General features: G+C 44.0%; 1 protein-coding gene across 4 annotated transcripts in view; it reads right to left on the reverse strand.

Moving 5' to 3' along the window:
- The window catches only part of DDX10 (DEAD-box helicase 10), a 252,582-nt gene extending 243,112 nt beyond the window's left edge, over positions 1-9,470 (reverse strand). The window contains exons 1-3 of one of the 4 annotated variants that reach the window (XM_038536258.1): positions 9,158-9,467; positions 1,610-1,670; positions 718-848 (exon numbers count right to left, since the gene is read on the reverse strand). In XM_038536258.1, the coding sequence (XP_038392186.1) occupies positions 718-848; positions 1,610-1,670; positions 9,158-9,343 (378 nt within the window). In that variant the 5' untranslated portion in view covers positions 9,344-9,467. Of the gene's footprint in view, positions 1-717; positions 849-1,609; positions 1,671-9,157 lie in introns of all 4 variants that reach the window. The other 3 variants (XM_038536259.1, XM_038536260.1, XM_038536261.1) reach the window with 3 other exon arrangements.
- Between the last annotated feature and the right edge of the window lie 2,026 nt (positions 9,471-11,496).

Raw genomic sequence — 11,496 nt, forward strand, 5'->3', positions numbered from 1 at the left:
GCTCAACCACTCAGGCACCCAGGTGCCCCTTGTCACCATTTTCTGAACAGAAACCACATTAAACTTTCATCTGTGTAGTCACTGTGTAATTACAGTGAAAGTTACGGAGAAACTCTGTTATGAAAAATTGGATTTAAGGAAAAAATGGTTTTGCAATACTTGGAACAAAAACTCAAGTGTGATTTTTATAAGCCAATTATTTTGTAGGAATTAAATTATGAAACCAACTGCATAAATGAGATATAAGCAAATTCCTAAGAGGCTCTGTTGTCTTACTGCTCAAAAGGACAGCTATCAATGTCCTGGAAAATTCTCAACAAATCACTCAATCTCTCTCGAGTGCATATTTCAGCTTTATCCTAAATAAGTGGCAAGTATAAATGCAACTGGCAGGTTTGCAAGCATGAGCACATAAACAGCCTCCCCGGCCTTCCCCAGTGGAACACCCACATACTTCAAGAATGTAAAGGCTTGTCAAGGCACAGCAATTCACTCATTCAAAAAGTTACTGAGTGCCTTCCACATGTAAGGCAGTTGTGCTGGGACAGGAAATATGATGGACAACAGGATAGCTATGGCTCCCATTTGATAAAGTTTGCATTCTAGCCAAAGAAATCCAGCAGGAAACAACACTCTACATAATGATTTCTACCTAGGCACAGAATGTCTTAAAAACATGTAATAGTAGACCTGACCCAATACAAATAAACTACTTACTGGAACAAGGAAAGCCAAAGTCTTGCCAGATCCTGTTTTGGCAGCTCCAAGAACATCTTTACCTTGCAAAGCCAATCCAATGGTCTGCTTCTGTATCTCAGTTACCAAACGGTACTGGGCTTCTTGCAAACCTGCCAGTTCAGAGGGAAAGAGGGACACTTTAGAAAATCCCTGTAAAACAGGAACACCGGCTGAACTATGCCCCCTAAAAATCCTACACTGAAGCCCTAATACCCAGTACCTTAGAATATGACAATATTCAGAAATAGGGCCTTTGAAGTGGTGATTAAGTTCAAATGAGCCCTGATCTGATGTAACTGGTGTCCTTATAAGAAGGGGAAATTTGGACACAGAGACACCAACGGTATGTCTGCACAGTGGTACCACCAAAGATGCAGCAAGACAGTGGTCATCTGTAAGCCAAGGGCAGAGTCCTAGAACATACCCATCCTTCCATAATGGCTCTCAGAGGAAACTAACCCTGCCAGCATCTCCATCTTTGAAATTCCAGCCTCCAGAACTGTGAGAAAATTAATTTGTTGTTTAAGCAGCAGCCCCTCCAGTCTGAGATTTTGTTATAGTGTCCCTAATACACTAATATAAAAGATAGCACTTTTGTTTTCTTGTTCATTTTAACATAATTAGATTTTATTTTAATTACTGAGAGGCCCTGGCATCTTGTTTTCTCACTACTGTTCTACAGTCCACAAAGGATGAGAATGACGAATCAGAAAAACTGAATGAATTAATATAGCTTCTTGGTGGTAGAGGTTCAAGATATCAAAATTATTTGCCAAAAAGTATCTTTCATGTTAAATGCTTTAAATCTTTTTTCATTTATTAAAAACATCACGAAACTCAACAACATGTCCCAAGATCACCATAGGCCTACCTTTCAATGTTTTTTTGGACAAGGGGAAATCTGAAAATCTTGTGATTTCATTTACATTTATCTGAAAAAAAGAAAAAGAAGATTGTGTCACCTAAGACAAAATCATGTACTCTATAATTCATCTATTTTACAACAAAGCCATTTTTGGTCTACATTGTGCTGCCTGGCTAGTCCTTGGTACTACACGACTGAATTCAATCATCACTTCCAATTAAAAACCATCATTCCTTCTACAAAGAAATATGCCTTAAGGAAGCTGTAATGAATCAAAAATATAAGCTTGTAACAATTTAAATTGGTTTAAAGAAAAAAACACCTCATCCATTCGAAACACACACTACCGCTACCCTCCTTCACCTCTGAGAACACAGTAAGTCATCACCACATCAATTTTAGGAAGACACTCTACTTTCAGCCCATCAAGAAATATTAAGAAATAAGGGGGAAAATGACTCTGAGCCACAGAGCACAATGAGAATACTTCTATTTACACATTTTGGAGAACAGATTGAAGTTAATTAAAGAAATGTATCTTGTTAGCGCAAATCTTTTTGGGCTTTAACCATAAGTCAGTGGCATACCAAATCCAACCTGACAACTCTTCACCTGCGGGTACAGTGAAGGAGGGAGTATTACTTAACCATCACCAGAAGAAAATGTCTTAGTCACACTTTGAAGCCACAATAACTAACATTTTGCCCTTTAACTTTACATTATCTAAATGTTCATTACTGATTTCTTCATTAGCATAAACCCAATTTTCTGAATTTAATTTCAGCTACTCAGGAGAATTATTTTATTACAGATGCTGAAAGCAGGAACTCCTGTTCAGATCTGGGAATATGCTGCCAAATTATTTATGATTCACAAAAGGGATGAGTTGCATTTGTAAGGTTCATTTATTTAAATTACACTCCAGGCAGTAAAGGGATGACAGCTTTTATTGCATTTTACAGTCTACATATCATCTTTCCTGTATTCTTAATGTAGCCCAGACAGGGTTATCCCCAGTCCTCACATGCTGAAAACACAAACACTAAAACATCGCCTTAATCTCTACAAATCATTCCAGGGAAGAGTGGAATAATCAGCACACCCACATTAGAAAGAGAAAAGTTCATTAAAATAACCTGTCCCATCAGGGAACTTTAATTGGAAGATAAATCTCCCAAACACAACATCAAAATTAGGCACAGTCCACCCATGCACTTGTGATATGATCAGCTAAAAAGCTGTTTTCACAAAGGAAATGCTTCTAGGAGGAGTAGAGGAGCCTCCATCAGAGACACAGCACAGGCAAAGTGGGCTACTCCAAGGAAATACTGCACACCTATCTTTAGTCGGCTAACGTCGTAAATGGACAGTCTGAAAGAATTGAACTGTTCCAGCACTCTCTGGGCCATTAAGCTATACAACGCATTCTTAAAAGTCGAAGAAATGGAAGGACTAAAATCTACTGATGAACTAGAGCAAGTCAGCAAACTATGGCCCAATCCAATCTGCTGCCTGTTCTTGCAGTTTTCCCAGAGCATAACTACAACCACTCACATATCATCTATACAGTTGTGACAGAGATCACATGGTCCACAAAACCTAATATTGACTATCTGGCCTATTACAGAAAAAGGTTACCGACCCTGTTCCAGAAGACTCTTGATTACATTTCAAGGAATACTTAGAAGCCAGAGAAGTCAGCTACGGTTCCTACAAACAAAATAAAACTCTATCTCCCCTTTAACCCATTTTCTTCTTCAGCTCTATTCTTCTAATGTTCACACTCCCTCTGAAATTTGTATAACTCTTCTAAATTCAGAGAACGGATGTTTCACTGACAGTACTTGTTCAGAAATTCCCACCACCATTGGGAAAGCTGGAGGGTATGGAAGGGAGAACGGGGTGGATATCACTGACCACCTCCCTTTACTTCTTTCAACTCTCTTCTTCTCACAAAAGTGAATAATGTTTTCACATTCTCAAAGCAGAAGAAGAAAATATAAGAACGTCCTAGAATGCTCCATCTACTGCAATCATGACAAGAAAAGCAACCTGCCACAAACCATGTCAAATTCTGATCGGGGCCGACAGAGCTCAACATTTCTCAACCAGTTTCAACCCCCAACTCCCCTTCAGAACCCCCAACACACACACCCTACCCGGTGGCCTTAGAAATAAACTACCCAGATCTCCAGCTGCAGAAACATAGTTGACTGACCAGCAGTAGCTGATCCTCTGGATCCACCTGCCAGGGCCGTGCTTCCCCAGCTGTTCCCAGTGACTGTGCATAGTGGCATGACTGGATACCCACTCCTGCAGAATGGGAGAGTCCCTTCAAGGGCAACACTGGCTGCAGGACATCCCAAGAGCAGAAGCTTTCTTAGACTGCGCTCTAGCCTGAGATTCTTCCTACTGGCACCTCCTTCTGTCTTCCCTCCTTTCCCTATTTCTGTTCCTTCTCCTTCACTTCTGCAGACATTTCCCCCGATCAATCTCCGATTCACTTAATCCCAACTTGGCATCAACCTCTCAGAAGATCTAAGACCTAGACTATACCAACCATCTCCACAGCCTTTACAGCTTGGCTATGTTCTCCAATTGCCCCCAGAGACTCCCCACTGTTTCCAGATAAAGTCTCTAAAAAGGGCCTCTGTATGAATTTCCCACAAGTGCTGAAACAAATGATGACCAACAGTGGCTTAAACCAACATAAATGTATTAACTTATAACAGTGGAAGTCAGAAGTCCAGCATGGGTCTCAGTAAGCTAAAGTTCTTTCTGGCAACCATGGGAGAGAATCCACCCCTTGCTTTCTCCAGCACCTATAGACTACCTACTTCCTTGGATTGGCTTACATCCCCCTTCCATCTTGAAAACCAATCAGCAATGGACTTCTGGTCTTCCTCACTACACAGCATTCCCATACTGACTCTTCTGCCTCCTTCCTCCACATTTCAGGACCCTTTGGTCATCACACTGGGCCTACCTGGATAATCCAGATCCCCTATTTTAAAATCAGCTGATCTGCAACCTTAATTACCCTTTACCATGTAACATTCACAGGCTCAGGGTTAGGATGCAGCCATCTTTAGGAGGCCATTATTCTCACAACTACAACCTCCAAAATCAATGACAATCCATCTCTGACCCTCTCCTGCAACCGCATCAGAAGCCAGTTCAGGAACACATAGCACACTCCACGGAGTATCTCCCCATCAAAGAACACCACACATTTTCACATCTTTTTGTATACCCTTATGTTGCTCCCTGGACCTACAATGTTCTTGCTAATCTTTTCTGTCTGGAAAACACATCATTCAAGAACTAGCTCCACTCTTGGCTACCACAAACTGCTGGACAGTTTGCACCCTATACAAAGGTATATGGAGGCTGAAATCCAGCTCACACTCAGCTCCATAAGCTAGGCCTGAGGCTGCGACCACAAGGAGGAAAGGCAACAGGCCCAGGGGAAACACATTTTTCTAACTCATCTAGCCAAGGGCAGGGACAGAAAAATTCAACCTCCTTCCCCCTAATTACACTACCATCTAACTCCACAGAGCTCTACATATTTAGGATTACAACATTTATCAAAATGTATCAACCCCCACACCCCCCAGAGACACAGATATGTATTTTTTTCCATCTATTTTGACCTAGGCCTCAATATATACCTTATCAAAGTATTCCAAATGTTTCTAAATTAAATTGTTCAGTATTGGGGATCCCTGGGTGGCGCAGCGGTTTGGTGCCTGCCTTTGGCCCAGGGCACGATCCTGGGAACCCGGGATCGAATCCCACATCGGGCTCCCAATGCATGGAGCCTGCTTCTCCCTCTGCCTATGTCTCTGCCTCTCTCTCTCTCTCTGTGACTATCATAAATGAATGAATGAATGAATGAATGAATGAAAATTTTAAAATAAAAAATAAAAAATAAATTGTTCAGTATTTTACCAATGAGGCTACTGAACACCACCCTTGTATTACAAATATACTGAAATAGACGTTTTATGCACTGGTACTATCATCTGAGGCACTCTGTACTGAGTTTCCTAGGCCTGACCTAACCTGGAACCAGTTACCAACCAGAATAAAGCCATCTGGAAAAGGTCTTCATGCACCAAACCACATCGAAACACTGAGTGCCTGCTCCAGGCAAGCACTGTGCAACCAGTGTCTGGGAAATACAAAGGTGAGAGTGTTGATGGTTTCTGACCTTCAGAGGTTCATGCAGGAGTTAAGAAGTTAAAGAAAGAAGCCAATTATCACAGCCTGGTGATAATGCTATAATAAAGCTCTATACAAAATGTTACGGACAAACAGTCCTAACCCCACTTAGGGAGGTCAGGAAGAGAAGTTTAAATCTTGAAGGACTGGTAGGTGTTCCTAGAGTGGGAGAATGGAGGTGCTCACTCAAGTGGTAGAAACATCAAGTACAGAACAAGAAGTATGGGGGACTAGGGTCCCTGGGCAGCTCAATCAGTCAAGCATCTGCCTTCAGCTCAGGTCATGATCTCAGGGTCCTGAGATCAAGCTCTGCATCAGGCTCCTCGCTCCACCAGGAGCCTGCTTGTCCCTCCTCATGCTCATGTGTGCTCTCTCAAATAAGTAAAATCTTTGAATAATCTTTAAAAAAGAAGCAGCAGCATCAGTATCAGGGAGTATGGCCAACTCACAAAACTAGAAGCTGCTCCTGCACATATGCTTATCACACACCACTTGGTTTACATATGTCACCTCTTTGAGCCTTACTACACTCTGGGTAGTTAGTAATCTCTGCTGAATGAAAGAAACAGACTCAGGAATATTAAGAACTTAGCTAGTCAATACCCAAACTGAATGAGATTTTTTTTTTAAATTTTATTTATTCATGAGAGACACAGAGAGACAGAGAGGCAGAGAGACAGGCAGAGGGAGAGGCAGGCTCCCTCCATGCAGGGAGCCTGATGTGGGACTCGATCCGGGGACTCCGGGATCACACCCTGGGCTGAAAGCAGGCGCCAAACCGCTGAGCCACCCAGGGATCCTCCTGAGTGAGATTTAAACCAGGTGTGCCTGGTCACAAATAACTTACTCTTCTGCTGCAGAACGTGTCGACACACTAAAGTACTTGACCATTTTCCTGAAAGTAATTGTGAGCCAAGGGAGGGTTTTAATCTGGAGTAAGGTGATTGGATTTTCATCTAGGAAAGAATCATTCTACCTGCAATATGAAGATAGATTAGAGGATGATAAGGCCTAAGGGTCAAATCCAGCCATGAGATTTCCTAATTGAAGTTTTGTTGGAAGTTTTGTTGAAAACAACTATACCCATTTAAGTATTTTTATGTTAGGTTTTGTGTTACAAGGCAGAGTTAAGTAGTTCCACCCTTCTGACCTGCAAAGCTAAAACCATTTACTATCTGATCCTTTACAAAGCTTGCTAATCCCCATTATAAGCAACAGCTACTATAGTAATCCATGCAAGAGATGATGGGGCCTGAACTAAGGCATAGCCTGGGGCTTGGGATTTGGGGGTGGGGGGGCGGGGAAGCATGGGGGGCGGTGCCTGGAGTAACATTTTAAAAAATTTTAAAGGCAGAAGAGATTATCAGTATGACTGGATGTATGACCACTGAAAGGGAAGTCTCTAGGATTACTTGTAGGTTTCTAGCTCAGTAGTCCGCTTAGATAGTGGGGCCAGCATGTGGTGCGCCAAGTATCAGCCCCAAGATGTCCATATGCTAACCTCCAGAACTGTGAATATTGTCTTAGATGGCAAAAGTGATTCTGTACAGGTCATTATTAAAGATCTTGAGATGGGAAATTATCCTCAATATTCTGGGTGGGCCCTAAATGCAATACAAAGCATCCTTATTTAAGAACGGCAGAAGTAGATTTGACACAGAACCCAAGGTAATGTGTCCATGGAGACAAAGTTTGGAGTGTGCAGCCACAAGCCAAGGAATGCAGCCACCAGGAGTGAGAAGTGAGAAGCAGGAAGAAATGGATTTTCCCTGAGAGCCTCCCGATGGACCATGGCCCTGCTGACACCTTGATTCCAGCACAGTGAAACAGATTTCAGACTTCTGGCTTTCAGAACTACGAGAGAACAAATTTCTGTTGTTTTAAGCCATGAAGTTTGTGGCAATTTGTTACAGTGGCAAGAGGGAACTAAAACGGTGAATTCTGGAGTCAAAGATAATGACCTTGTGTATTTAAAATATTCTGACAGGTAAAGACATCCACAGCACCATCGGAAAAAAAGAATACGAACTCAGAGGAGCTGTGGGTAGAATACAAAAGGGAGCCAATAACCCACAAGAATAAGCACTGGGATTACAAAAGAGAAGAAAGGCTGGGACCATACCCCTTAAACAAGTCTGGTTAGATAAAGAAGACTCTAAAATGCAATCAATGGTTTCTTAAAATGGTGTGCGTATGTCAATAGTAGTAATAACGTAACAGCTAATATATTTATATGTATCAGGCATTGTGCAGATAAGCTTTAGAGTCACTAACTTCTCCAAACAACTTATAAAACAGGTATTACTATGCCTTTTAAAGATAAGACAAGGGAAGCAGAGAGAGTAAGTAACCTGCCCACACATTCAACCGGTGACCAAAAGCCAGGATCAAATTATCATTTACCTTAACTCAAAAGCCTAAGCAAAGACAAAGGTTATCTATCTAATCTTGTTGACCTAAGGGTCCTTTAAAGGAAAGCCATACCAGCATGACACCTGATGACTATAATTCCAGAAACGTCCCACATATTAAATCCTTGACTACACCGCAGTAGAAGGGGCAATTACTGAGAGGGGAGTGAGGTGGGTGTCGGCCAACACATCGGGTTGCGGGGGGGGGGGGGGGGGGGGGGGGGGGGGGGGAGGCGCAAGAGGTCAAAATGGTAACTACAGGGCTATTCAGAACATCGAGTACAATGGGGGATGGCAGGTGCCAGGCACACACCAGGAGCCCAGCTTTCCTGTGCCAATTCCTGGACGGGGACACGAATCAGGGAGAGAAAATAAGCACAAGAAGGGACGCAGATGCGGCGTGAGGCTTTGGACTTGGAAAGACACGGGTATTTAGGCTGCAATCCCACACCACCTACTAACATGTGAGCTGAAAGCAAGTACGTTACCTTCTCGGAGCCTCCACGCTCTCACCTGCAAAATGGGAATAAGACCCAGACCCAGTTCAGGTCAAATAATTAACGTGAAGCACACGGTGAGGGGCTGAAATCGTAGGTGTCGTCAGTATGACTACTGCCGTTAGTACCACTGTTATTACCCCGTTTCACTAACTCCTTGCTCTTAAAGAGCCACTTCAGCCCCATCCTTTCTACCGAGCAGGGCGGCGAGCAGAAGAGCGACTGGAGGGTCCAGAGCCTGGTCCGCGGGGCCGGGCGGACCACCTGTGGGGCCTCAACTGTGCTGGGGGGCCCGGCCGCACCTGTCACCCCACCCCACCCCGTCTCCAGCCCCCCTTCGGCCCACCCATGACAGGTCTCCCACCGCCGCGAGGACGCGCAGCCCCGCGGCCCGCCCGCCGCGCCGCCCCCGGCCTCACCTTCTCGTAGTTCTGCGTGAGGCGGCTGATGGCCTCGCGTTCCACCTGCCACTCGGGCTTCTTCAGCTGCTTCCTCAACTGCTTCTTTTGGCTCTGCTTATGGCTGTGTTTCTTCTTCCAACGGTTGAAGCTCCGCACCGGGTCGGGCCGGCCGCCCGGCCCCCGAGAGTCGGCAGTTTTGCCCATAACAGCAGCGGCGGCGACAGAGCCGACCTCCCCCGGACACCAGAAGCCTCAGGCCAGCCGCACCGTCCGCAGTGAGGAGACGCGGAACCAGCGTGGGGATAGAGAGGCGACGGCGCGTGCGCGGAACCCGGAGCCCGCCCCCGAGCTTTTGAAACCGGGGCACGCGCCGTTGACGGCAAGCGAAGGCTGAACGCTGATTGGCTACTTGGATTCCGCAGGGCGTAGCGGGCAAGCCGCGGGGAGACGGAGGAGGAGCGATCTGAGGAAGGGGGCGGGGCTAGCGGCGCCTGGCGAGCGCCGGCTCTTTAAATGGGCGCATGCGCACGGGTTGCTGCTACTACGGTGACGTCACACGACTCGCTTCAGGGTTGTTAGTGCGCGCTTGCCCTGGGTTTAATCTTGGCAAAGCGTGCGCTTACGCACTCATGCACACTCTCGCGCACACGCGCACTTGCCCAAAGCTCAAACACCTATTTAATAACTTCCAAGTTGAATCTGAGTCAGGATACTGCCCCAGGAATAAAAAAATGAGTGTTCTATATCTTAATGTCCCTGTTTTTGCAGACCCCTCAGACTCCGCTGCAGCAGCAGGAAACAAGCAGAATTGAACTGAATTTGCCTTAAAATGCAGTTATGAAGACAAAATGAAAACTAAAAATAAAGAATTGGAAGAAAAGTTATTTGCAGGTTGGCCATTTACATGAATCGGCCTTCGATGAATGGGGGGAGGCTAAGATTTTATTTATTCATGAGAGACACAGAAGAGAGGCAGAGACATAGGCAGAGGAAGAAGCAGACTCCCCATTGAGCGAGGAATCCTGATGTGGGACTCGATCCCTGGACCCCAGAATCAAACCTGAGCCACAGGCAGATGCTCAATAACTGAGCCACGCAGGTGCCCAATGAATTGTTTTTTTGACACATTTATCTGCAGTGGCCACTAGTATACACTGGATAGAGATGAGGGCAGAGCTGTGGCAGGGAAAGAGATTAGGCTCAAAGTTCACATGCAGGCTGTTCAGGCCCTCATATTATTTTTCAGTGCCATATAGCCAGATGACTACCCCCAAACACATGCCCATTCCCTAGACAGAAGATGATTGGGGAAGCAGAGACTGTGACCCAGGGAATCTTCAAACCCAGGGTCCCTAGATGTGGTGGAGGGTAATGGTCAATAAAGGGAAGTTATTTAAAAGTTTCTATATACATCCACAAAAAATTAAAGATACAATGACCCTATGATCCAACAATTCTATTTCTGGATGTACACACAGAAGAATTGAAAGCAGGGTCTGAAATAGATGTTTACAAACCCGTATTCATAACAGCATTATTCCCAATATCTAAAAGGTGAAAGCAGCCTATGTGTCCATCCAAGAATACTGGATAAGCAAAAAGTGTTATGTAGGTATGTTGGAATACTATCAGGCCTTAAAAACAAAAGAAATCCTGACAATGCTGCAATGTGGATGAACCTTGAGGACATCATGGTGAGTGAAATTAGCCAGTCACAAAAAGTCCTGTGTGAATCCACTTGTCTGAGATATTTAGGGAGTCAAAATCAGAAATGAAAATAGAATAGAGGTTGACAGGAACATGGGAAGTTACTGCTTAATAAGTATATAGTTTCAGTTTTGTGGGATGAAAATAGTTTTGGAGGTTGGTAGCACAACAATGGGAATGTACTTAATGGCCACAGAACGATACACCTAAAAATGGTTTAAATGGTAAATTTCATTTTATCACAATTTTTAAAATTGTTTTAAGTATCTATATACAATGAATGAGGCTCTCAGCTCTATTACTCTCCTCCTAAAGCTAAAGCAGCTAGGTGTATACATACCTCCGGAAAAAAAAAAAAAAAAAAAAAAAAAAAAAAAAAACCTGAAAAAGTCATCCCTAGGAAAAATGGCCCAAGAGACAGACCTGGACCTGACAGCATTTATGCAACCACCAAAGAAATAGCAGGTTGCTAAACTGCCTCATCTCTTCAGTGAAGCCCACTCTTCATGAGCTCTCCCATGCACTAGTCATTTCTAATCAGCCCTACTCAAATATGAAAGAGTAATAAAAACCACCAAATGTTTCAGGAAATTCTTTGACTTAAATGTTGGAAGCTAAACCTAATAAACCAATGCAGAAAGCAAAAGAAA

The sequence above is a fragment of the Canis lupus genome, chromosome 5 (assembly GCF_011100685.1).
Source record: "Canis lupus familiaris isolate Mischka breed German Shepherd chromosome 5, alternate assembly UU_Cfam_GSD_1.0, whole genome shotgun sequence".
Taxonomy (NCBI): domain Eukaryota; kingdom Metazoa; phylum Chordata; class Mammalia; order Carnivora; family Canidae; genus Canis; species Canis lupus.